At 44.6% G+C, this 27,901-nt stretch overlaps 1 protein-coding gene and 1 non-coding gene across 2 annotated transcripts in view; both read right to left on the reverse strand.

Annotated features, from left to right (window-relative positions):
• Nucleotides 1-18,057, reverse strand: part of LOC141580901 (uncharacterized) — a 77,330-nt gene extending 59,273 nt beyond the window's left edge. Inside the window, exons 1-4 of the mRNA XM_074384231.1 lie at nt 17,974-18,057; nt 17,287-17,437; nt 8,566-8,850; nt 6,963-7,126 (exon numbers count right to left, since the gene is read on the reverse strand). Of these exons, the coding sequence (XP_074240332.1) occupies nt 6,963-7,126; nt 8,566-8,850; nt 17,287-17,437; nt 17,974-18,057 (684 nt within the window). The remainder of the gene's footprint in view (nt 1-6,962; nt 7,127-8,565; nt 8,851-17,286; nt 17,438-17,973) is intronic.
• An 8,548-nt stretch (nt 18,058-26,605) lies between these two features.
• On the reverse strand, nt 26,606-26,708 carry LOC120361741 (small nucleolar RNA U13). The gene has a single exon (XR_005577873.1). It is a non-coding gene; the product is annotated as a small nucleolar RNA U13 (small nucleolar RNA).
• Between the last annotated feature and the right edge of the window lie 1,193 nt (nt 26,709-27,901).

The raw sequence follows: 27,901 nt of genomic DNA on the forward strand, positions 1-27,901 counted from the left end.
ACATCAGCCCTCTCCCTGGGCACTTCATCAAATGATAACTCTAAGAAGCCCTTTGTATGCTGGGATGGTACTACTGATCCATTTTCAGCAAAGGAAAATGTATGCACCTTCTCCTTCCCACTTTAAATTTCTTACTTAACTAGGTTTGGAGTAGAAACCAAACACTGTTTCCAAAGTAAGATGACTAAAACTCAAAGAGATGAAACTCAGAAAACCAATAGGCATTTTATGCTGTTTAACCCACACAGGTAGGCCTAAGGATTTGAAGCCCACAATTCACTAATCTCATGGACATATCCCCAGATTTGTTCTTAATTTCTCCCACTCTCACTTGCTTGATATTCCAAGACCTGTCTGACTTAAACGGATGAATTATCAGTTTGTGGATTACCCAATTCCCTTTCTCCTTCTTTCTTCTGTTGGCTTTATTTTTTATTTGTTGCTATTTACTACTTCTTCTGGAATTTCCATCTGAGGATAGTGGAAAAAAGATTGAAATACAATTAATGAAATGCCTGGGAAGAAGTCGAAACTGGTATCTGAAAGCAGGGGGTTTTTAAACACTGTATTGGCATTGTCGTTACTATTTTTGTGTTTTTCCTTTATCCAGTCTCCCTTCTTCTCAATCTTTTAAAATTCTCTTCCTGCCTATCTTAAATTATGAAGGTAATTTGGGCTCAGATGTTGCTTGGTCCTGGCTGAGAATCTTTGACTGTACAACTTCCAGTTTAGACATGCTTTCTAAGGATTTAGTTATTACAAGTAATTTCTTTGATTACTGAATTCCAGATGTAATAAAAGAGAATCACATTTGTATTATTTTCCTACGTTATAAATTCTGTATCTAGCCAAAAAATTTCTCAAAAGGAGCATGTCATCTTCCACTCTCAAATCCTGCTTGCTTCCTTTTTATTTCTAAAAAAATCCCCCAAATTAGTGGCACCACCATCCACTCAGTTGGCTAAGCAAGATACCCGGAAGTCATCCTGGACTTCCCTTCCCCTTACTTCCCACCCACAGTCACAAGTCCTGCTGAGTTAACCTATAATTCTTTTCTTCTCCAGTGAAAATATATATTCAGTCATCAATATCCCATGGCCTCAAGGCTGGAGGTCAAAGTCTCCATGATCAGCCTTTCTTTCCAGCCTATTTGCCCACCATTCCCAGATTTGCACATTCCATTCTGGCAAACTGACTTCCCCATGGTTGCCCCATGCCCCTGCTGTCTCTCACCTCCATGCCTTGATCCTACCACATGCCCTCCCCAACCCAGTCACTACTTTTTGCACATAAGTTCTTTCAGGTGCCCATTATCAGTCCATTCTCTGTGCTGGCTTGTGACTGTCATTTATGTGTCTGTTTCCTCCCACCATTGAGGGACTGTGTCTTGTCACATCACTTGATAACCAGCACCTGGCTTGGCACATAGCAGATGCTCAACAAATATCCACCAAATACGTGGAATGAATAGTCGCATATGTAACATGTATATCTGAATGGTTCAGAAATTAGAGATAAAAAACACAACGGACAAAAGAGTAAAGACAAGAAATAAATTTGTTTTTAAAACTTTTGCATTGCTTTATCCAGAGCACAGAACCAGTCTTTTGTTCTTCCCACAAATCGGTGGCATAGAGCCAATGCATCGGATTGCTTTTGCTTCCTGAATAATCAGAGTAAACATCTATTGCATTGCTTATTAAATGCAGGTGCTAAGTGCTACAACAGGGATTGTCTCATCTAATCCACAGAATTACTCTATTAGGTAAGAACTATTGTTACATTTGAGGAAACTGAGGCCTAGTAGAATTAATATGTTATCAGTGGAGCCGGGATTTGGAATCTGACATCTGACTCAAAGTTCATGCTCTTAACCATCAAAATTTCCATGGGAGTTAGGGTCAGAAGGTGACTTATTGGTGAAAACATGTAGAGTTGAAATGAGTTTTGGAAATATCTCTTCATCAGGAATCTGTACCTCTTTGGCAGGAAGTTAGAACACATTAAAATTCATAGGCATATACTCGTCGTCTGAGTTTTCCAGGCACAAGTCAAAAGCCATTTCAATCTTTTCTAAAATCTTATACATATTTGATGTGTCTCCTTAACAGTCTTTTTTTATTATTATTTTCTTTATTTTTCCATAAGTTACTAGGGTACAGGTGGTATTTGGTTACATGAGTAAGTTCTTTAGTGGTGATTTGTGAGACCCTGGTGCACCCATCACCCGAGCAAATCAGTAAGAAAAAAAAAAAACAATCCCATCAGAAAGTGGGCTAAGGACATGAATAGAGTGGGCTAAGGACATGAATAGACAATTCTCAAAAGAAGATGTACAAATGGCCAACAAACCTATGAAAAGATGCTCAACATCACTAATGATCAGGGAAATGCAAATCAAACTACAATGCGATACCACCTTCCTCGTATAAGAATGGTCATAATCAAAACATCACAAAACAGTAGATGTTGGTGTGGATGCAGTGATCAGGGAACACTTCTACACTGCCGGTGGAAATTTAAACTTAACAATCATTTTACTACTTAATGCCATGGCTTCATAATTTTTTTTTCTCTCTCTCTGATCTTTATAACCCCTGTTAGACTGAGTAAACCCATAACTGTGAACCACGTTGGAGATGGACATCTCACTCAGGAAGCTCAGCACAGCCAGCTCTTACATTGGAATTGAAACTATTCACTGAGCATTAGGTGAAGATGATGTGTTGCATGTAAGAGCCGTGCTGTGTGGGAATCAAAACGGTTAAACTCATACTCAGGCCGGGCGCGGTGGCTCAAGCCTGTAATCCCAGCACTTTGGGAGGCCGAGGTGGGCGGATCACGAGGTCGACAGATCGAGACCATCCTGGTCAACATGGTGAAACCCCGTCTCTACTAAAAATACAAAAAAAAAAAAAAAAATTAGCTGGGCATGGTGGCTCGTGCCTGTAATCCCAGCTACTCAGGAGGCTGAGGCAGGAGAATTGCCTGAACCCAGGAGGCAGAGGTTGCGGTGAGCCAAGATGGCGCCATTGCACTCCAGCCTGGGTAACAAGAGTGAAACTCCGTCTCAAAAAAAAAAAAAAAAAAAAAAAAAAAAAAAAAAAACTCATACTCAGTAGAGTGAGATGACACTGAGAGCCTGTGAGAAAGCCCAACTGTGGGGGCAGCAGATCCCTGTACTCCCATCCCATCTTCTCACAGGACCTTGGGTTGAGTTGTAGGCCTAATTGCCAGCTCCACCTAAATGGCTCCCTCCTCACCCATGTGTGTACATATTTGAGCTCCTGTAAATTAAATATACAGACAGAACAATACCATTGATCAGGACCCACTCATTGCCCTAAAGGTCAGGATATCTGATATAGGCGATAATATTCATTTTCGTTTTGACAGCTCTCTTAGGGAAATGTCATAACTGACACACAATCCTTCCGGTCCTCTGACCTAAACCCCTTAATCTGCATCCTAAAATGGTCTCTATCTGCCTTATTCTTCTCAGTGGTAGAGAACTGATGCTCCAACCCCAGTGGGTCTAAAGAGGTTCTTGCAACTCCTAAAACTTCCGTGTGCAGTCTGTATTTCTTTCCTTTGCAATAATAAGATTAAATCAGATGTTTGCAAGGTCCCTGAACCAACAGGAATATAGATAGACATAGACAGATACATAGGTTGATAGATAAATAGGTTCATAAACAGACACAGAACTAAAAATGTGCACCAATAAATGCTTTTTAAATTCCTTTGAGAAAGTTTAAGAAAGCCCACTCTTTTCTCATGGGAAATTATGATTCAGGCCTTTTTTTTCTGTTTACACTAAGTACACCATGGCCAAACTCTAATTAGCTTTAGGTAAAAGAGGTCAAGAACAAAAGAGCTGAATTAACTTAGAGGAATCATCAACTCTCACAGAGCACAAAGAGTACAATGGAATCTACTATATGTTTTTTTTTTTTTTTTTTTTTTTTTGGTGGATATAGTAGCTTAGCAACACATATTTACTTCCTGTTATAAAAAAGATGGGTCCTATCAAATGAAGAGTTCCTGCATGATGAATCATATATGAGGCCAGAATTTTTCTTTAGTAATGGAATAGCATTCTAGAAGATTGTCACAAGTCACTCTCTTACAGGAAAAGTATATGTCAATAACAAGATTGAGTGCAGAAATGGAAAGCGCTCAACCACAGGCTCAAAGACCCAAGCAGAACCATTCCGAAGCTACTTAAGGTGCTGCAGGTGCTGGTTCTCAGTGCCATCGTCACTGGTCCCAGCTCAAGAAGCTGCTTCCCCTGGCTCCCCAGAGACTCACAGCTTTGGGTCAGGCCACAGTGCACACAAGTTGCAATGGGGCTGCGCCTCCTCACGCCACACACTCCCCTGTTGGGCAAGCTGCATTCTTCAGGCTTCGCTGTTTTGAAGGTTTTTTAAAAACTGTTTTGGGGTTCTTCTTTTGTTTTGAGACAGGGTCTCACTGTCGCCCAGGCAGGAGTGCAGTGGTGCGATCTCGGCTCACTGCAGCCTCAATTTCCTGGGTTCAAGTGACCCTTCCACCTCAGCCTCCCGAGTAGCTGGGACCACAGGTGTGCACCACTATGCCCAGCTAATTTCTTATATTTTTGGTAGAGACAGTTTCACCATATTGCCCAGGCTAATCTCAAACTCCTGAGCTCAAGCAATCTACCTCCTAAAGTGCTGGGATTCAGGCGTGAGCCATCGTGTCTGACCTGGCTTTGTTGTTTTAAACTCTTGTGTGTGTGTGTTTGTCTGTACGTGTTAATTGTGGCAAAAGACATATAATATAAAATTTGCCATCTTAATCATTTTTAGGTATAGAGTCCAGTGACATTAATTCTATTCACACTGTTGTACAACCAACCTCCAGAACCCTTTTTCTCTTGAGAAACTGGAATTCTATACCCCTTAAACAAATTCAGATCCCTCCCCCTCATCCACTGACAACCATCCTCTACTTGCTGTTTCTATGAATTTGACTTCTCTAGGTACCTCATATGAGGGGAATCATACAGCATTTGTATTCTTTGGACTGGCTTATTTCAGCATAACTCAGCATAAGATTCCTCAACTTTCATCCATGTGGTAGCATGCGTCGGAATGACTTTCCTTTTTCTGGCTGAGTAATAATCCATTTGTCATAATTGTTTCATCCTATCTGTAGAATATTTGTATAAGGTGAGGGGAGTAAGAGGCTGATTACGGAATTTTCCCACTCCTCCCAACCCCCATGGAATGTACCTGATACCTGGGATATAACTCTGTTTCTATCCCTAACAAGGCCACAAAAAGTCCAGAAGAAAAATCCCTTGTAAGAAATGTGAGGACCATAGATTAAACCAAAGATCCTAACCTGGGTCCTGGATCCTTCATGAGTCCATGGTACGGCTCTGAGAAGTTTGTGGTCTATCTGAAACTATATCTAAAATTGTGTGCTTTGCTTTATTCTGGGGAAAGAGTGGTTAGTTTTTATCATCCTTTGAGAGAGTTTTTGACCCCCAAATGCTGAACATCATTGGTCTAAACAATACTTCACTAAGTAGGACTGAGATATAAGATGAATTGTCATTGTTCCCTCCCATCTCATTGCATAGCTCCAGGACACTACTGTCCTTGGAAACATCTACCACATAGATGCTGCCCCTGTACCTCCAACTCCTAGAGCACCCACCCTGCAGGGAGATGTTAAGAGGGTCCTGGAGGCATCTGTGCTTGGTCTCAGTATCCCTCACAGTCCCTAAGAAGTTATTTCTGCAATGCCAGAAAATAATATGACACTCAAAATGTTTTTACCGGCCTTAATTTCAAAATACGGCCACAATGAGAGGTAGAAAAGACACACCCAGGTAGAAAAGCGTGGTCCCAGATCTTGAGGAGCATACAATCATGGGAGAGAGGCAGGGTGTGGACACCATCGGGAAGCACTACCAGTGAACAACAGATACAAGCCAGATGTGTGGACCAGACCTGAGTTTTCTAAAGGAATCTTCCTAGGGTCACAGCCTGTTAAAATGATTCTGGCCTGCAGAAAAAAATTCCTCTTCATGCTAAGGTCTAGGAAAAGTCTGGTTTTCAGCACAAATTGGTATATTTTCACTTCTTTGACAAGGAAAGCTCTGTACGTGACCACATCTTCCTTTAAAACTTGGCCACCAGGAAGCTCAGCATCATATTTCTGGCTCAATAATGGCAACTGTGTCAGTCCAAATGATCTCACATTGTTGTTTTACTGTCCAGCCTTCTTCTCCCCTTCTCCCTGCTTGACCTTTAGTTAATGTTTTCTGTGGTCTGGATTCTGTTTCTGAATTTACAGTTACCCCTTTGCACCCTGTCACAACTCCTCGTAGCATATTTGTGGTCTGCGATAGAGACGATTAGTGAATGGAAGCTGGGGGAGTAAAAGGAGGATGTCTACCACGCCGGGTATAATCCGCTCCATGCGGACACACTCTAGACCCTTCCCCACGCTGCTCTGACTCTCCCCGCTGGGCAAGGGGCTAGCAGTGACCGTGTGCGTTTCCCAAGGACCTGCCCGTAGCTCCTCCGCGCAGCCTTTCTACATGCAGCGGCAGCTTTCTCTGGATGTTAACAACCGTGCCCCTCCCCTGCCCTCTTCAGTGCCAGAGTTGCAGCGGCATCACCTTCCTACCCTTGCTGGCCCTGAGGTGTGTCCCCAGCCCCTCCTGGCTTATTTTAACTGTGTCACACATGGAAGGACTGGCTGTTCTATCTTAGCGTTTCATCTGAGTGTGAGTTGGGGCCATGGCACAGGTCTATCAGAATGAGATGGGGCTTGGCCATTTCTCTCCACACAGTATGCTCCAGTCACACTGTTGTGCATGTAATTCTGTGAAAGCACCAACTCCCTCTCACCTCTGAACCTTTAAGGGGCTCCTCCCTCCTCCTGAACCTCCCCTCCTCTGCTCACCCTCCTCCCCGCCCTCGAACCTGCATAGGTTGCTCAGTAGACTTGGCCACCTGGACCGGTCCCACAAATTCGAGGTCTTCATTTCTGAGTCTGTCTCCTCCAGTCAAGTCCAAGTTCTCCAGAGCAGGGTTGTGTCGGATTATTTGTTGTGTTCCCACCACCTGGCATTCCATTTCAAAAACCCCTGAATAGATGAAAGAAAACAGGGGTGGGTAAAAAGCCCATGGCCTTTCCACTGAGCAGCTGTGTCCTGAGCCAGCACCCGCCACCACATTCCTGTCCCAGAACTGCCTCATGGTTCCTCCCATAGCTGGCTGGGCTGGCCACAGTCCAGCACGGGCATGGTGCTGTCTGGTGAAGGCACATGGGTAGGAGCACAGGTCGGGGTGACCCAAGGGAGTACCTTTTAGAGGGATTGACGGGAGGTGGAAGATGAGGAGGGAGCAGAGGGCTCTGCACGCACCCTCCCAGGCTTGGGCTTGGCTTCAAGATAACTGGAGCTCACTCAGGTTCCAAGAGCAAGATGATGCCCCAGAAATGAACCAAGAGATGGTGGGTTTGGAGATGAACGTGGACTAAATGGGAGGGGAGTTGGTGGTTCCAGGACAGGGCATCTGCTGAGGGTGGTGTCCACTGAGCACTGGGACACAAGGAGCAAAATGACCATGGCTGTGTCCCAAGAAAACCAACAGTTCCCACCCCCTCTTGCCTTCTCCACAGTCTTCCCCACGCCCTGTGTGACTGTCACAACTTTACCCACTCTGAGGTATGATGTTACAGTCACAGGCTGCTTTTGAGCAAACTCAGTGTACTTTAGTGACTGAGAATGTGATCTCTGCTATCCTAAAGCCCTCCATTGTCATCTCCGTGTGGCCTTGGCTAGGTGACCCAAACTCTTCCAGACCCAGTGCCCTCATCTGCAAAGCGGGGACAATGGCCTGTGGTTGTTTGGAATATTGATTGTTTATAGATGTAGAATATGCAGCTCACTTCCTGGCACAGATCACAAGTTCTACACTTTTTATTTTCAGGCTTAATTTTTAACATAACTGCCCCACAAGGCGAAATCAGCTGTGATACCCAGTAAGCACAGTTACAGAAGTTCTACTAAGTCTCTCTATCATCTTCCATATAAGAAGGGGAAAAATTCTGACAAGAGCTTAAAATGCTAAATCATAAACACCATATGTACTGTTTTACTTTCTTAATAACAAAAGGTTCCAGGTAGAATTCCTACCACCCCTGGACCTGGGATCAGCTATTTTCACACATCATCTGAACTCCTCAAAACAACCTTTAAGTTCAGTGTAATTTCTCCCACTTTGAAGATGAGGTGCCTGGCACCTCGGTTAGGACTTGTTGAGGATTGCACAAGGAGAAATGCCAGAATGGGGGAGAGGAGTTGGCTCTAAAGCCTAAGCCTGTCCTGCAGGGTCACTGCGTCCTCTCAAAATGACATTTTTGGTGTTTCCAGCATTATTTAGATGCAGTCCTTTTCAAGCACGTGAAACTCAATAACCGTGTCTCTTACAAGACCCCCATATCTGTATGAAAAATAGTTTGCTGCTTTAGTGTAAGTGATGGATTTCTAACTGCTAGCCGACGGCATCCGTTTGCACTTACAGACGCGTATTCTCAATGCTTCCTTTACAGTTGAACATCTGCCCTCTTGGTCGACCTGTCCTGCACAAGCTGGTGACCCACAGCATTCAGAGAATGTCTGAGCCCCCACTGATGTGGCTGGCATCGGGCAATCTACTGGCCAGGGAAGTCGGGACTCGCGCCCACTCCCTGAAACGTCTCTAAAATTCTTGTCTTGATGCGTAATGTTTGGATGGTTTCTGAGCACCGTCACCCGGTCTGTGTTACATCCTCCACACGTCCACAGACACTTCGAGAGTGGTGGAGCTGTGTGAAAAAAATAAAGCCCAGAAACAGTTGAGCAGTGATAGTTGCAGTCCTACCCAAGTGTTATTTTGGTATCTTGGCCTTGTACCTGACAAATGAAGGAGAATTCTGAGTGGAAACATAGACATCCATTAGTACAAGAAATCAGAGAAGGGGGTGGGGGGGCGGGGGCATTGGCTCTCATGGGTCCCAGCTCCTCACACACTTGACCCTGTTCCCCCACAAGACAGGGTGCCAAGGATCTTTCCATATCCTGACTCAACTGCCTCTTTCATTTAGTTGGTCCTTAAAGTGCCCTACAAGGAAACAAAGGCCAAATTGTGACAGCGTATACCTTAAGGCCTACAAAATGCACCCAGGTATTGTGATATATGGACTTTTTTTGTTTGTTTGTCTTAAGATGAATCTCACTCTGTTGCCCAGGCTGGAGTGCAGTGGCATGATCTTGGCTCACTGCAACCTCCACCTCCCGGATCCAAGCAATTCTTATGCCTCAGCCTCTTGAGTAGCTGGGATTACAGGTTCGTACCATCACACCCAGCTAATTTTTGTATTTTTAGTGCAGATGGGGTTTTGCCATGTTAACCAGGCTGGTCTCAAACTCCTAGCCTCAAGTGATCCACCCAGCTCGGCTTTCCAAAGTGTTGAGAGTATAGGCATGAGCCAGCATGCCTGGCCTGTATGTACTCTTCACAGCAAACCAGAGAGGGTGTCAGGGCAGATATTACCATGCCCATTTTAGAAACCAGAACACTGAGGCATAGAAGTTAGATCAATTAATTAGCCAAGGTCATGGAACTGGTAAAGTCAAATCTTAATTCCAGGATCCAGTTGGTCTGACTCCAAGTCCTAATGTTTGATTTTCTTTTATCTCTCTGTTAAAAAAAAAAGTATGTATAGATATACATGCACATATATATGTATATTGCATTTAATAGTGAGATAAAAGAACACTGTTACACATATATGATATAGATATAGATATATATACATATACATATACATACATACACACATATTTTGAATCAAAGCCACCAGGGCTAGAAGTAAAATACACAGATAAAATTTGAGAAAAAGCCAGGCAATAGCCATGAGAGCCAGAATCTAAGGAGTGTGTAACAACTCACTGGCTAAATCAACAAAAAAAGAAAGAAAGAAAAAAGAAAAGGAAGAGGAAACTGAGGGAAGCACCAGGACAGGATACTAGAGTTGACTCGCATCCCACTCAGAGACCCCAAGTAGCAGCCCTATTAGTGAGCGTTTTCCTCCCAACTCACTGGGCCTGTCCCCCTCCCCAGGCTGTGAGTGTCACTCCTTTCTGCTCCGGCAGCCACTCTCCTCCACAGGCCTGCCGGTGCCAGGAAACACACAGGCCTGCACACAGGGTTCCCCCGTATTGCCCAAATCCATCAGGAAACAGGAACAGAGCCCAATGGCTCATCCTTGACACCACAACTGGCCCCTTTCCACTCCTGCCCAGCCCCCCTCCCCACCCTCTTGTCCCTGGGTCATGGGTCACATCCTGCCTGCCCTGGAAGGTTGACCAAGGCTGAAACCCAAAACTTCATATGATTATTTGCCATTGGCTGGCTTCTCACATGAGGAGGTACATATTCCTTTCCCCAGAGCACAGAAGAGAAACTGAGGCTCAGGGACAGGAATACCAATTGAATCCAGGGTCACTTGGCAAGGTCATAGCAGAGCTGGGATTCCAATGTGACAAAGGCTGACCTTTCACTATTTCTACTTATCACAAGAGCACACTGAAGCCCAGTGTGGTTGAACGGAGACCTGGAGTCACTGCAGAGGCGTGGTGCACAGGCCTGGGAAGGGGCCTCCGCTTTCCTGACATCCGATCTGGGCTTCCAGCCACAGGCCCATGCCAGTCCTCCTCGGCATCCAATCCAGAAGTGGACAGTGGGCCTTACTCCTCTCCAGACTGCCAGGTGTGGGAGTATTTTCCAGATGAGGATTAGGGGAAAAAACGTGACAGGTAGTTCAGGTTAATGTACGGATCTAAAACCCCGAAAGGGAAAGCACAGTAATTCACCGAGGGCTTCAAAGCAAAACAAAGGAGGGAAAATTGAAACAAAACTATCTCATTGACAATCTGCCATTTCCTTTTTTCCAGTTGTTTTTTCTCCCCTCTTAGGAAACTGGCACCGGTCTCTCCCTTCACCAAGTGCATAACATGTAGGGACAAGAGCCTGAATAGCTGGGTCTAGTGAGGCACGAATACGATGTGACTGTGCAGCCGACAGCTGCCACCCTCTGCAGGTGCCCTCCGCCCAGCACATGCCGCACTGTTCCACCTGCTTTGGAAACTGTTTATTGACACTTAGTGGTTAAGACGAGGCCACAGGTTTGTTTGTTCGTTTATTTGTTTGTTTGTTTTGAGACAGTCTTGCTCTGTAACTCCAACTGGAGTGCTGTGGTGTGATCTCGGCTCACTGCAACCTCCGCCTCCCAGGTTCGAGCAATTTTCCTGCCTCAGCCTCCTGAGTAGCTGGGACTACAGGCACCCACCACCATGTCTGGCTAATTTTTGTATTTTTAGTAGAGATGGGGTTTCACCATGTTGGCCAGGCTGGTCTCGAACTCCTGACCTCAGGTGATCCACCTGCCTCAGCCTCCCAAACTGCTGGGATTTATAGGTGGGAGCCACTGTATCTGGCCAAGGCCACAGGTGTATAAAACAGCCTCTTTCCTGAATTTAGTGCTTGGCTTCACTCTGTTTGGCTAAAAATAATTAACTTTTCATAACATCAGTTACACTGAGCAAAAGTGATGTAAAAAATGAAGTTATTTAGCAAAAACTAGGTTAAAAAGACAGCTGAATGTTTAACATAAAACAAGTGACAAATAAGTAAGTAATCCATCTATCCACCTCACAGCCAGTCACTCTTTTTTAAAGTTTGAAAGAAGCACCAAGCTCTCCTGAAGTTGCTAACCATGCAAGCACTTAAAACAGGGCCCTGGGTTAGGGAAAATGATTTGACACAGCCACCAAATGAACACAGATGAGTCTTGTGTTTTCCTTCCAATGGCTGTGGCTCATATGGACATCCCTTCCCAGGTAGCTTCTTCCATCTGATCCATCACATAACGTGGTTGCTGTCGTTGGCAGGATTTCTAGGAACAGCCCCCAAGATTCCACACCCTAGTGCCTTGAACTTGGAAATGTGATGAAATATCACATGTGGCCAGACATGGTGACTTATGCCTGTAATCCCAGTACTTTGGGAGGCTAAGGCAGGAGGATTGCTTGAAGCCAGAAGTTCGAGACACATCAGAACGTGTCATGTTATAAGGCACCATTGACTTTCAAAAGGGAAGATCATCCAGGTGAGTCTAATCTTGTCACATGGGTCCCTAAAAGCTGGGAACTTTTTCCAGCTTGCAGCAGAAGAGGAAGGTGGGAGAAGTCAGAAGGATTGAAGCATGAGAAAGACTGGATGTGCCATTGCTGGCTTGAAGATGAAGGAGACCCCATGAGAAGAAATGCAAGCAGCCCCTGGGAACAGAGAGCAGCAGGGCTGACAGCCGACAAGGAAACAGGATCTCAGTCCTACAACCACAAAGCATTGAATTCTGCAACCTTCAGGGAGCTTCGAAGCTTATTCCAGCTGGGTGCAGTGGTTCATGCCTGTAATCCCAACACTCTGGGAGACTGAAGCAGAAGGATCGCCTGAGCCGAGGAGTTGAGACCAGCCTGGGTAGCGTGGCAAGACCTTGTCTCCGTTAAAAAGAAGAAAGAAGAAGAAGGAGAAGAAGAAAGAAGAAGAGGAGGAAAAGGAGGAGAAGGAGGAGGAGGAAAAGGACAAGGAGATCAAGAGGAGGAGGAGGCAGTGGCAGTGGTCAAGGCAAAGAAGAGGAAGAAGAGGAGGAGGAGGAGGAACAAGAACAAGAACAAGAAGATTATTCCCCAGAGCCTTCAAGTAAGAGCCCAGCCTGCCTGCACCTTGATTTTAGCCTCAGGAGCCCTTAGGCAAAGCCCAGCAGAGCCCACTTTGACTCCTGATCCATAGACCTGTGAGATAATTCATGGGTATTATTTTAAGCCACCAAGTTAGTGCTCCTTTGTCACAGCAGCAGCGGAAAACCCACACAATTGTCTGAGATGTATTATGCTATAACACAAAGACGGAAATAGAAACAAACAAACAAACATCAGAGCAGACGGTGGAGAAGAAAGTGCAAGGAGGGATGAGGTTGGAACTCTCTGAATCGCCGCTTACCACCCCTTCAAATCCTGGTCTGGTCAATTTCGATCATCGGGGAACTAAGAGGTCATTAGAGAAGTATCTTCTGATCCCTGAGAAAAGCATTTTTCTTTTTCAAATAAAGTAGTGGGTTTTTCTGTTCTGAATTAAAGGGTGCTAGATTTTAGTCAATCTGAGAGGTCCACCAGGTGTGACATGCAGGTGGTTGGAGCTATGAGACACAGTCACAGGCGCAGCATCTTAGGAGAGTGGAAGGTGCCGCCTCCACAGCCTTCTCCCTCCAGAACCCTCTCCCCTGGCTCCCTGTCCACCTGGCCCTCTTAGCTCATATCAAAACTTACTCCACAAATGGCTCCCTTTCTCTATCGGCTTTCCTCCAGGTCACTGTCTTGGCTAGATTCAATTTACTTTTCTTAGAGGCTGTCATAATACCTAGAAAAGAAATATTACTTTAGGGGAAAGTCTCCCTTCTCAAATCCCATCTTTCCCTTGATGTTGAATCAATTTGAAATAAAGCTGAAATACAGGAGGATTATGGAAGGTTTCAGAGGACATTGTGAAATGTAAAATTCCATCTTCACTCTTCTATACTTCATCCAAGGGCTCTCACTAGCTGAGGTCAGCCAAGGACTTAAGTCACTCCTCAAGTATATTCAAGCTTTCATTTCAATCCAGCAAACATTTATTGAGGGCCTCCTACATGTGCTAAGCTGGTACTAACGGGATTCACCCACAGCAGGGAATCTTGGCACAAACAATGAAAGCACAATCACCTAATTGAATTGGGACCGTGGCAAGAATATTACAGAGAGCATATCCCCAATATCATTGCTCCAGGGCAACAGGGCAGCAAAGCCTTTGTACAGAGGTAGGCACACTGCAGCGGACCCCAGCAAACTGCAGTGCACAAAACCCAGGGGAAAGAGTCTTGGCCACCGATTCACTCCACGTATCTGCCTTGAGCACTTTCTCTATCTAGGCACTTGGCTTCGGGCTGTGAGCTATGAGGCCCACCACAATACAACACAGAGTCTCTCATCCAGTCTACAACCCAATGGTGGCAGAACTGGCTCACTGAGGTGGCCTTGGAAAATGAAAACCTGCCTGTTTAAAGATCTAGCTAAATAAAAGGAGCTCTTTATTTAACTAAACTCTTTTAGATACTAATACAAAAGCAGAAGGAAAGGTTTGTGTTTCCAGCTGTCTCACGTCTCTTCCACCTTTCGTCTTGGGAATACAGTCTCCCAAGACAACCAACTCAATGTGGAGACTTATAAATTACTTCCTTTTGCTGGTCCTATGGAGCAATTCAGTGTCGATGGAAGTATAATCCCACCAAAAAAAGAAGGTCACACCTACGGCCCCCACTGTCTACTGCTCAGATGAACTCCCCACTATCATAAGCCAGCACTGATGAGCTTGGAGACTGTTTTTAAATGGTGGATTGTTCCCTAAGTTCAGAAAATGAATCTGTATGTCCACTGTTTCTGCAGTACCTCTTTCTAGAGGGCCTCTCAATGATTTTGTTTATTTATAAAATGGGTATAATGTTCTATATCTTCCTGGAGAGGCTGCCTGTAACAATATTTATACAAAGTGCCTAGCATAGTGGTGGACAGACAGTAGACAGGTTTTGTTGCTGTTCTGATTTTTAATAATTACAATCATTCCCAACTGCTTTCTGAGCGTTTGTAGCAAAGGATTCTCAAACTCAACATCTCTAAAACTAAACTCATGGCCTATATTCCCTAATCTCTCCCCCTATGCTGTATTCTGCTTTTGTCTAATGATACTAGCACCCACTCAGTTACCCAATCTACAATACTGTGTGTCTTTCTTCTCCTCCTCTTTCCCCTCCTTCTTCTTCTCCCATATCCCTCCTCCTCCTCCATCTCCTCCTCTTCCTTCTTCTCACTTGACAATGATTGGCTATCAGGTCCTACCTATTCTATCCCCAAAAATATTTTCAGTCCATTTCACTCTGCATTAATCCAGGACTATTATTTTTTATCTGGACCACAGCAAAAGCCACATAACTCGCCTCCACTATAAGCCATCAACTTCATTGCCTTCATTGCCTAAGGTTACAACTTAAACCTGATCGTGACACAGTCATCAGTGACAAGCCCTACAGCAGCTTTCCACTATCGACAAGACAGTGCCCAACTCCTTGGTACACACAAAATGCTTTACACAATCCAGCCTCTTCTCTCCCTTCAGCCTCGTCTTCTGCCCTTTGCCACCAGCACGCACCACTCCAGCCATAACCACTTTCCTGCTCTTCCTCAGATGTGCCCTCCTTTCCCTTCCTCCATGGTTCTGCAGATCGTACTGCCTCTGTTTAGCATGCTTTCCCACACTTTTCCACTTGGCAAATTTGCCTCTCAAGAGCTGATTCAAAGCTGAGCATGGTAGCCCGGTGCAGTGGTTCACACCTGTAATCCCTGCACTTTGAGAGGCTGAGGTGGGCAGATCATCTGAGGTCAGGAGTTTAAGACCAGCCTGGCCAACACAGTGAAACCCCGTCTCTACTAAAAATACAAAAATTATCCAGGTGTGGTGGCAGGTGCCTGTAATTCCAGCTACTCGAGAGGCTGAGACAGGAGGATCATTTGAATCCAGGAATGGAAGCTGCAGTGAGCAGAGATTGTGCCACTGCACTCCAGCTTGGGCAACAGAGCAAGACTCCATCTAAAAAAAGAAAAGTTGGGCATAGTGATGAATGTCTATAATCCCAGCACTTTGGGAAGCTGAGACAGGAGGATCCCTTGAGATCAAGAGTTGAGACCAACCTGAAAAACATAGTAAATCCCATCTCTACTTAAAATTAGCTGGGCATGGCAATGCATGCCTGTAATCCCTACTACTCAGGAAGCTGAAATGGGAGGATCGCTTAAACCCAGGAGTTCAAGACTGCAGAGCACTATGATCACCCCTGTGATAGCCACTGTACTCCAACCTGGACAACACAGCAAGATCCTGTCTCTTAAAACAAACAAACAAATAAATAAAAGAGCTGGGCAGGATGAGGTGGCTCACATCTGTAATCCCAGCACTTCGGGAGGCCAAGGCAGGCAGATCACTTGAGGACAGAAGTTTAAGACCAGCCTGGGGCAACATGGTGAAATCCCATCTCTACTAAAAATACAAAAATTAGCCGGGTGTGGTGGTAGGAGTCTGTAAGCCCAGCTACTTGGGAGGCTGAGGCAGGAGAATCACTTAAACCCAGGAGATGGAGGTTGCAGTAAGCTGAGAACATGCTACTGCACTCCAGCCTGGGCGACAGAGTAAGTAAGACTCTGTCTCAAAAAAAAAAAGAGCTAATCCAAATACCTCTTCCAATTCGAAATTTTCAGATACCTGGACCAAAAACTAATCTCCCTTCAATATTCCCATGGCATTTTCTAAAGACTTTAATGACACATAATTCACATACCATAAATTCATCAATTGAAGAATTCTCAGTATATCATAGGGTATGCAGCTATTACCTCAATCTAATTTGAAAATATTTTCATGACCCCTAAAAAACCCATTTGCTCCTTAGCAGTAGTCACTCCCCCTCCCTCTGCCCAGCCCCAGGCACCTACTCTTCTACTTTCTGTCTCTGTGGACTTGCCTATTGTGCACAGTTCACATAAAGAGAGTCAGACAATACGTGCTCTTTTGTAGCTGGCTTCTTTCACTTGGCATGTTTTTAAGGTTTATCCATACGATACGTGTGTCGGTACTTCATTCATTTTAATTGCTGAGTAATATATTCCACTGGATAGGTATAACACATTTTGTCCATCCATTCATCCATCAGTTGGTAGACATTTGGATTGTTTTCATTTTTTTTACCATTACGAATAATGCTGCTATGAACAGCTATAAGTTTTGTATGTTCTGAAGCCTTTTGCACACAATTCCATTAAAACATTGCTCACTTTGTATTACAATTATTTTTACATTCTTCCCTATTGAATTATAAAATTGTATAGGACCTTACCACTCTCAAGACCTGCCACTGTCACAAGCAAATCTGATGAATATGTGAATGAATGAATGAACAGAGCAAATTGTAAGTGGATCCTCTTTAGAGCAAGGTAGAGCCAGCATGGCCATATTTGTTTTCTGCAACGAAGAGTTTTGGCAATAAGTCGCGAAGGCACTGGCAACATAGGAAGAGAATATTCCTAAACTCAACTAACTCAATAAATGATCCAAATACCATCTCCCATGTGCATGTGAATATTGCTGTATGGCTTCACTTGTTCTTTCACAGGCATCGTCTCATTTGATATGTGAGGCTGGCAAGAAAGGCTGCTATCAAAATTAAGTGCCTGCTTGAGCGTCTGCTCCACAGAAGAGCCCTTTAGTTCCTGCAGCACAGCTGAGAGAACAGAGCACTTCCCAAAGCTGCCCAGAGGGAAGTGGCAGGGCTAGGCTGGGATCCCAGCTCCTGTCTCCCCATGCCCACCACTCTTCCTTCCATTATACTGACACCTGTTTCAATATCAAGACCCACATTAGGCCTGGTGCGGTAGCTCACACCTATAATCCCAGCACTTTGAGATGCCGAGGCGGGTGGATCGCCCGAGGACAGGAGTTCAAGACCAACCTAGCCAACATGATGAAACCTCGTCTCTACTAAAAATAGAAAAATTAGCCAGGTGTGGTGACATGCACCTGTAATCCCAGCTAATCGGGAGGCTGAGGCAGGAGAATCACTTGAACCCGGGAGGCAGAGGTAGCAGTGAGCCAAGATTGCACTCTAGCTTGGGCAACAAGAGAGAAACTCTGTCTCAAAAAAAAAAAAAAAAAAAAAAAAAAAGATCCACATTATTCTAATACCTTATTTGTAATCCTCTGAGGATATAAGGCATGGATACCCACAAGAAGCCGCTACAAGCCATACCTCTTTAGTGCCCACACCAGAAGCCAGCAGGATGGCAGCCAAAGGCAGAGGGGCTGTTCCCCAGACACTCAGGGCAAGGCCCATTCTCCTTTTGGATGACTGGACATTTCACAAAATCTCCCATGGGCTCACCACCAGAGTGGCCTGGAGTTCACGCCATGGAGAATATGTCTCATCCTCTCTGGAGCAGATTAGAAATGCCAAAGGACACTAAAGGAAAAGGACAGGAGCCTGGCTGCTGCTATTTAGAGAGCTGATAGGCTGCAGCCCCTGAGTGCCTCCAGCCGCCTGACCTTGTGTACCGAGAGCACTGGATGACGTTGCCTCGCTGGACACCTTCAGTCACCCCAGAAGTTCAGGAGGTTGCCGGTGACAGCTCATGGTGTGTAGACCCTAAAATAACTGATTGAGAGGTGGATGCTATTTCTAAAAAGTACAGCCTGTTCTGCTTTGGATGCCAGGGAATGACATCACGGTATCTGTTCCCATCACAAAGGGACGCTTTTCTGGAGTGCCTACTGCACTGCATGGATCCTGCATCCATCGGGGCCAGGATCACTAACTAGGAGAAAGGTAGGAGTTTCACCTTCATCCCAAGTAAGGGATATTTGCAAGCACATAACCAAAAGAACAGGCATTCCAGCGTAACATGTTTGTGGTGTGGGAGGAGGCACTGGAATCCTGAAACTCAAAGCACTCCCAGCCAACCAGCAACCGCCTAGAAAGGAGGCTCACTCCCAGGCGAGGAAAGCAGCTCCTTTTCCCTCAAGCATGTGACAGGTGCCAACAGGGAAGGGAAAGTGGCCAAGCTCTTTTGCCACTGTGCCAGGAGTAAGGGCAAGGTGTCCAAGCTCAGCTTCCCACAAAGGGAGAACATATCTAACCAGAGACCACCAGCCACAAGGCTGGAAGGAACTTTGAGACAGCAAAGTCAGGTGACGAAGAGTCAGACCCAAGGCTCAGGCGGTCTGGGTTGCCTCCTAATTCTGCCATTTCTTAACAGGGTGCCTTGGGCAAGACCCCAGAGCCGTCATTGTCCCTGTACGAGAAGGTTAATATTAATATCTATTGCATAGAATTTTCTAAAGACTAAATAGAGTAATATTCACATTTTAAAGCTTTTTTAAAATGCCTGGCACATTATAATAGGCGTGTATTTGTAATCAGTGGAACATTTAGACTGTCACCCTCACTCCAGAAGGATTTTCATCTAGCCATCACACGCCACTGCATTTCTATGTTGATAATGTCTCGGGTCTCAGCAATCAGAAGTCTCTTCATACTCCAACTTTCCTAACACCAGCAGGCTAAAGATACTGGAAGGGATTCAGATTTTTTTTTTTTTTTTTTTAAGACGGAGTCTTATTCTGTCACCCAGGCTGGAGTGCAGTGATTTGATCTTGGCTCAGTGCAGCCTCTGCCTCCCAGGTTCAAGCGATTCTCCTGCCTTAGGCTCCTGAGTAGATGGGATCACAGGCGCACACCACCATACCCGGCTAATTTTTGTATTTTTGGTAGAGATGGGGTTTCACTATGTTGCCCAGGCTGGTCTCGAACTCCTGACCTCAAGTGATTCTCCCACCTCGGCCTCCCAAACTATTGGGATTACAAGTGTGGGTGACTGCACCTGACTTGAGGTGCAGATTTTTTTTTAAATGGTCTAAAATATACAGCAAAGCAAAGGCAGGCCCTTCCCTGCCAATCCAAGTTGGACCCTTTATGCAGCGTCTGGCTCGCTAAAGATGAAAAGGCAGAGAACGCTTGTGACCAGGGTAGAAGGATGCTTAGGAGGGGAGAAAAGAGTCTTTTTCCTCAATTCTGAAATATTTCAAACTAAACAATAGATTTCAGGAGTAATTGCAATTACCAGTTTCTGTCTGGAACAAAAAGAAATTTTCTTTGTGACAATGGAGGGCAGGAACATCCTTGGTCCAAAAGCGTCCAGGGCCCTACAACCCGTTTCAGGATTTTAGGGGGAGCTTTTTTTAAAAAAGTATTCATTACAGGCCGGGCGCGGTGGCTCAAGCCTGTAATCCCAGCACTTTGGGAGGCCGAGGTGGGTGGATCACAAGGTCGAGAGATCGAGACCATCCTGGTCAACATGGTGAAACCCCGTCTCTACTAAAAATACAAAAAAGAAGTGGGCATGGTGGCGCTTGCCTGTAATCCCAGCTACTCAGGAGGCTGAGGCAGGAGAATTGCTTGAACCCAGGAGGCGGAGGTTGCGGTGAGCCGAGATCGCGCCATTGCACTCCAGCCTGGGTAACAAGAGCGAAACTCCGTCTCAAAAAAAAAAAAGTATTCATTACAAAAGAAATTTAGCTTTATGTTCAGGGACATGCTCTAAGCCAAATTTCAACCTTGGGCTGCAGGCTGCACCTGTGAAAACAGACTCTCCTACCTCAACCTGCCAAAGCCTGGAGCACAAGCGGCTGTCACCATCCCATGGCGTGTGGGAGGGAGGGGTGCAGCAGGCCTGGGGGAGCATCTGCCACGACTGGGGCTGATGGCAGCCGCAAGGGCACTGAGAGGTGAGCCTCCAGCATGGCCATGGTTCTGGGTATGAATGCTGCTAGGTGGCAGGATGGCTTCCTACCCGCCTTTTTTGGTTTTGTTTTGTTTTGTTTTGTTTTTCTGAGATGGAGTTTTGCTCTGTCGCCCAGGCTGGAGTGCAGTGGCGTGATCTCTGCTCGCTGCAACCTCCACCTCCCAGTTCAAGCAATTCTCTCCTGAGTAGCTGGGATTACAGGCACCCGACGCCACACCTACTAATTTTTTTTTAGTACAGAGAGGGTTTTACCATCTTGTTCAGAGTGATGAACTCCTGACATTGTGATCTTTTATTTATTTATTTATTTGAGACAGTCTCGCACTGTCATCCAGGCTGTAGCACAGTGGTGGGATCTCAGCCCACTGCAATCTCTGCCTCCTGGGTTCAAGCGATTCTCCTGCCTCAGGCCCCCGAGTAGCTGGGACTACAGGCGTGCGCCACCACGCCTGTATTTTTAGTAGAGACAGGGTTTCACTATGTTGGCCAGGATGGTCTTGATCTCCTGACCTCGTGATCTGCTCTTTTTTTTTTTTTTTTTTTTTTTTGCGATGGAATTTTGCTCTTGTTACCTAGGCTGGAGTGCAATGGTGCGATCTCAGCTCGCTGCAACCTCCGCGTCCTAGGTTCAGGCAATTCTCCTGCCTCAGCCTCCCGAGTAGCTGGGATTACAGGCACGCGCCACCATGCCCAGTTGATTTTTTGTATTTTTAGTAGAGACGGGGTTTCACCATGTGGTCTTGATCTCTTGACCTCTTGATCCACCCGCCTCGGCCTCCCAAAGTACTGGGATTACAGGCATGAGCCACCGCGCCCGGCCTGATCTGCTCTTTTATTATTTTTTTTTTAAACTAATTCTATAGGCACAAGAAGCCCCGCCTCCTTCAAATCCTACATCTGAACATGCTTTCTAGGATTTGAATGTTATCTCTGCAGGGACACCCCTCCAACCTCTTCATTACTGTTTTAAGATCTATAACAAGAGAAACAGGAATGTGTGTTTTCTCAAGAGGAACAGCTGAGCAGCATAAAACCCAACACATACTCAGGAGATGTCTAGATGTCTGTTAGGCTTCAAGGAATAAAAATGAACATGAATATTTTGATATCGTGAAGAGGAGGAAAAAAAATCCCTAGGCAGACAGCAGGTGTAGTCAGACTCTCTTTCCTCATCAATAGGGGCAAAGCAAATATTAAATCCAAATGGGGGCAGGCAACTTATTCCTTCAATTAACAAACACCTGTGTAGCACCTGCCACACCTCAGGCATGCGCTAAGTGCTGAGGAGCCATCGGTGAGCCCCACAGAACTCTCTGCCATCACAACACTTCCTTCTCAGGGAAGGCCAATGATAGACCTGAAGGATGTAGAATTCTGCATGGTGCCAAGGGCCGCAGGGAAGAGAGATGCAGGGAAATGAGTGGGACCATTTTAAATAGGGCAGTCAAGGAAGGCCTCAGTTAGGAGATGATGGGAGCACTCTGCAGGGAGTGAGCTTCGGGCTCTCTTGGCGGAGTGTTTCAAACTAAATGACAGAAACCACAAAGGCCTGGACACAGGAGCATGACTCTGGGTTTGGGGAAAAACTGGTAGTTCCATGACAGTCCTGCGGGAGAGTCATTGAGGGGAAAAGTGGTAAGCCGGGAGGTTAGAGGGGAAGCAGAGTGCCTTAAAGAACTCACCCTTGCTTCATGGAATCTCGCATGAGCTGTGAAAATCCACACGTGGTGCTGGGTGCCAGGCATATAAGGGTGAACAAACTCCTTGAAGATCAACAAATAATCACATGAATAAATGCGAATCAGTTATACCAATTAATATATTCAGGTATCTAAACAAAACTACAGGGCCCCTTGATGGTATATTACAAGGACGCCCAAGCTGGCGGTGGAGGGGGCATCAGGAAATATCTCTCTGAGGTCAAGACATCCAGCTGACATCTAGTGAGTAAATAGGATGTATCCAGGGGGTCAAGGATGAGGATGCAAAGGAGAGAGGGTTGTAAGCAGAGGAGAAGCCTGTGTGCAGGCTCTCAGGTGCGGGAGGCCAGTGGCTCCAGGAGCGAAAAGAGGGCCAGCGTTGTTGGAGAGCAGAGGTTCAGGACGCAGGAGGAAGTGGGACCAAGAAATCTAGAATGGAGGCAGGGCCAGATCCCACGGGACCTTGTAAACTGGGCTAAAAGATTTTGCACTTTAGAGCAAGGGGATACCAAGAGAATTTGAAGTTAGAGAAGGACATCATTTTTTCATATGTGCTTTTAATGGAAAACAGATTATAAGGGCAAATATAAATCAGACCCCTTACAGGGAAGCTCTTGCAGAAAGTCCACATAGCAGGTGGGTCTGGGGCCGCTGTTAAGATACAGTACTTGAAATCTACAGCACTCTCGTGCCAGTCCTAAGCCCCAAGCATAAAGTGACAATAGGTAAGATATAAAAATAGAAAGTTAAAAGATATAGCCTATTCTCACTGGCTGTGGTGGCTCACGCCTATAATCCCAGCATTTGAGGGGACTGAGGTAGGTGGATCACTTAAGGCCAGGAATTCAAGAACAGCCTGGCTAACATGATGAAACCCTGTCTCTACTAAAAATATAAAACTTAGCTGGGTGTGGTGGCACACGCACCTGTAATTCCAGCTATTCAAGAGGCTGAGGCAGAGGCCAGGCGTGTGGCTCACTCTGGTAATCCTGGCATTCTGGGAGGCCGAGGCAAGTAGAACACTTGACGTCAGGAGTTCAAGACCAGCCTTGCCAATATGGTAAAACCGTGTCTCTACTAAAAATACAAAAATTAACTGGCCATTGTGGCATGTGCCTGTAATCCCAGCTACTTAGGAGGCTGAGGCAAGAGAATCGCTTGACCCTAGAAGGCAGAGGCTGCAGTGAACTGAGATCCTGCATCACGTCACTCTAGCCTGGGCAACAGAGCAAGACTCTGTCTCAAGAAAAAAAAAAAAAAAAAAAGGCCGGGTGCGGTGGCTCAAGCCTGTAATCCCAGCACTTTGGGAGGCCGAGGCGGGTGGATCACGAGGTCAAGAGATCGAGACCATCCTGGTCAACATGGTGAAACCCCGTCTCTACTAAAAATACAAAAAATTAGCTGGGCATGGTGGCACATGCCTGTAATCCCAGCTACTCAGGAGGCTGAGGCAGGAGAATTGCCTGAACCCAGGAGGCGGAGGTTGCGGTGAGCCCAGATCGCGCCATTGCACTCCAGCCTGGGTAACAAGAGCGAAACTCTGTCTGAAAAAAAAAAAAGAAAAAAGAAAAAAAAAAGAGGCTGAGGCAGGAGAATTGCTTGAACCCGGGAGGTAGAGGTTGCATTGAGCCAAGATTGTGCCACTGCACTCCAGCCTGGGCAACAGAGCAAGACTCTGTCTCAAAAAACAAATAAACACAAAAGACATAGCCTATTCTCAAAAATGAATTAAACAATACTGCAAATGAAAAAGGGTCATAAATGCAAAGGATTGAACAAGGCTGAAGCAACAGGTTCCAGGTCTACAAGACAGGAGCCCAGGCAGGAATCCAACTGCTGTGCTCCACAGCATTGAAGACTGGGGCTGGCTAAGGCCACTCTACTCCTAAAATGCATAGAGGGGGGAAGAAAACAAACAAGCTGGTGCCTACTACTGCCCGAGGCTAATGCTTTTAGCAAACCACAGGTCCTGGAGGACCAAAGGACACAGATACCAAGAACTGGGCCAAGCTGCCTGGCAGCTCTGTGACTGTATTCCTGATACCCCAAATCTCATCAGGACCAGTGTTCTAAAGCCATATGAGCCTGGGGACCCAGAGAACTGATGGAGGAATTCTCAAAACCACTAGACAGGGTCAAGCCAAGAGGAGAAAGATTAATTCAACAAAAGAAAAGTCAACAATCGGAATCAAATTCATGTCAACTTAAATTTATTTTATAGAACAAAATATATGTTATATGTATGTAATATGTATAGTATGATGCTCAAATAATGCGATAATTTTCATTTAATAAGTAGAAGAAATCAAGAGACAAAAGCAGTAAAGAATGAAACATGAACAAATAGATATAGAGAATGAAAAATCTTAAAAACAAAAAATACAGTTAGTAGTATAATAACAAATCAGTAGTAAGAACTTTAGTCTAGACACAACCAAAGAGAGAATACATGGACAGGAAATAGTCCTAAGGAAGAGAAAGCCTGTCCTCTTTAAGGCTGTCAAGAGCAGGAAAAAGTAAGGAATTGTTCAAGACCAGCAAATACAGGAAAAACAGAAAAACTAAATTCATCGTGCATTTCTAGATGGAATCTGGACCAGAAACGAAAAAGAGACACTGATGGGACAGCTGACCAAAACTGAATGAGGTCTGTGGGCACTGTAGCAGTTGACTTCAATGTTGAGTTGGAAAGTCATTAGTGAACATGTAGAAAGCTAGAAAGTCATTTAGTGAATACGTAGAAAAGATTTGGGGAAAACACCCTAGAATATTTAGGAGTTATCGGACATTATGTCTGCAGCTGATTCTCAAATGGTCAGAAAAACACTAGGAATCATCATTAGAAAAGGGAGGAAAGAGAAAGAGAGAGAGAGAGAGAGAAAGAAACAGTAATGGAACATCTACAGTGCAATATTAACAGTTGACAGATGTGAAGGATGTAGAATTCAGTCAGGGAGTCTGGTTGGAGACATATGTGAGTTCTTTGCACAGTTCTTGTAATTTTTCTGTAAGTTTTAACTTATTTCTAAATAAACTACTTAAAATATAAATAGGAACTTAAACCTGTTTGAATTAAATTCCTATTTGCATTTTAGGAATTTAATTAAACTAATGACTAGTATCTCTTTAAGCAGGAATAACTGATTCTTTTCTTCTTGAGATAGAGTCATGCACTGGAGTGTAGTGGCACAATCCCAGCTCGCTGCAAACTCCACCTCCATGGTTCAAGTGATTCTTGTGCCTCAGCCTCCCAAGTAGCTTGGACTACAGGCATGCACCACCACACTCAGTAAATATAGTATTTTTAGTAGAGATGGGTTTTCAACCATGTTGGCCAGGCTGGTCTCAAACTCCTGGCCTTAAATTATCCACCTGCTTCAGCCTCGCAAAGTGCTGGGATTATGGGTATGAGCCAGTGCACCTAGCCAGGAATAAATGATTCTTGAAACCAGTATTTTTTTAGTCAAACAGGAAAATATTTATCTTACATACAAGCAGCCAACAAACATACAGAAAAATGTTCATCACTAATCATCAGAGACATGCAAATCAAAACAACGAGATACTATCTCACACCAGCCAAAATGGCAATTTTTAATAACAAGTCCAAAAATGACAGATGTTGGCAAGATTGTGGAGAAAAGAGAAAATTTATACATTGTTGGTAGGGATGTAAACGAGTTCAGCCCCTGTGGAAAGCAGTTTGGAGATTTTTCAAAGAACTGAAAATAAAACTACCATTTAACTCAGCAATCTCATATCTGGGTATATACCCAGAAGAAAATACATTGTTCTACCAAATGATTGCTCATTGCAGGACTATTCACAATAACAAAGACATGGAGTCAACCTAGGTGCCCACCAATGACAGATTAGATTTTTTTAATATGGCGTAGATACACCATGGAATACTACACAGCCAAAAAAAAAGAACAAAATCATGTCTTTTGCAACAGCACGGATGCAGCGGGAAGCCATTACCCTGAGCAAATCGACACAGGAACAGAAAAGCAAATACAGCATGTTCTCACTTATAAAAGAGAGCTAAGCATCGGGTACACATGGACACAAAGATGGGAGCAATAGACCCTAGGGACTCCAAAGTGGGGAGGAAAGGGAGTGAGGTTAAAAATCTACCTATTAGGCACTACGTTCACTATTTGGGTGACGGGATCAATAGAACTCCGAATCTCAGCATTATGCAATGTACCCATGTAATAAACCTGTACATGCACCCTCAAATCTAAAATTTAAAAAAACGAAAACAAAGAGGCATTTACACAGAGAGGGAGAGAGAGAGAGAGAGAGAGAGAGAGAGAGAGAGAGAGAGAAAACATTTGCCTTAATATCTAAAAATTATCTCTTGCTATTCTTCCTTTCTTCTTGTCAGATGGGTAAGTGCCGACGTCATAACCAGGTTTGTGGATGGCACACCTCACAGGAGAACATGAAAACCCAATCATCACACTTATAAACCACAAAAGGATCGTACAAGTTATTACTAAAATGCAAAAATATAACTTTACTCCTCTTTGTCTTAAAATGATAATTGTAAAATGATGCTCAGTTAGGCTTTCATCTCAGGAATGCGAAGAACTGAGATGATCATGCATGCGCTGTCAATGATGGATCGATTTTCACTATTCACCCCTCCCACGGCAGAAGCTCGTTAGTGAGTCAGGAAGGCTTGATTATGACCTGACTGAAGTTAAGATCTGGGAAACAGTTTTCTTTTTCTCAGATTTCCTTTTCCCTGTGTCTGTGTTCTCAAATGCCTGGCTTCGCCTCTCTTCCCACTAGAGACATTATCTGTGCTGTTTTTTTAAATACACAGTATTAGTTGTTTTAAATTAGTAATAATAATAAAAGCAAATCTTTATAAAGTGCTTACTACGTGGATGAAGTATTTATATGACTAACTTTTCTTACAGGAACCATGGGGAGAATTAAAAGCAGAGCTTTGCATCACAAAAGCAGGACTCTGTTGAAAGTATTTCATGTCCTACATGTGGTTTATATAGTTAGGTCAGTCCAGCTTTGTTGTTGTTTTTCTATCTGTGATAACAGACAAAACGTGGCTATCACGTTTAAAGGGTGATACAAGGTACTCCAGAGTACATCCTGAGGAAGTGATGACTTGGCAGAGTCTGGGAACGAGGGTCTGTAGGACCAGTTAAAGGAAACAGTGGTGTTTATACTAGAAAGAGAATGCTTCAAGGAATGCAAAAACCACTTTTAAATAGTCAACAAGACCGTTTGGGGAAGAAATTTCATTTATCCTGAGTAGATCAAAAGGACAAATCATCACCAATAAATATTACGTATATGATAGAATGTTATGAATTTTCTTTTTGTATTCTTTTTTTTCCTCCCCTGTGGGGTCCAAATTGGATTTTTAAAAAGGGAAACTAGCACATGATTCAAAGTCTCTGACACGGAGTGATCCGTGGCCCCACGAATCATGAACGCCCATCCCCAAACATCCATGAACATGAGCACTTCAAAGTAATTCCTAAGTAAAGCAAAACGTAAACTGGATGATACCTCAAGACTATTTCAAATCTAAGCTGCTATTATGACATCGCCAAAATTACAATCACTTGGCCTTACTACTCTTACAATTGAATATTGAAATACCTGGTTTATATATACACTCAGAAATGCATCTATGGTGAGGTCA

The sequence above is a fragment of the Saimiri boliviensis genome, chromosome 13 (assembly GCF_048565385.1).
Source record: "Saimiri boliviensis isolate mSaiBol1 chromosome 13, mSaiBol1.pri, whole genome shotgun sequence".
In the NCBI taxonomy this organism is placed as follows: Eukaryota; Metazoa; Chordata; class Mammalia; order Primates; family Cebidae; genus Saimiri; species Saimiri boliviensis.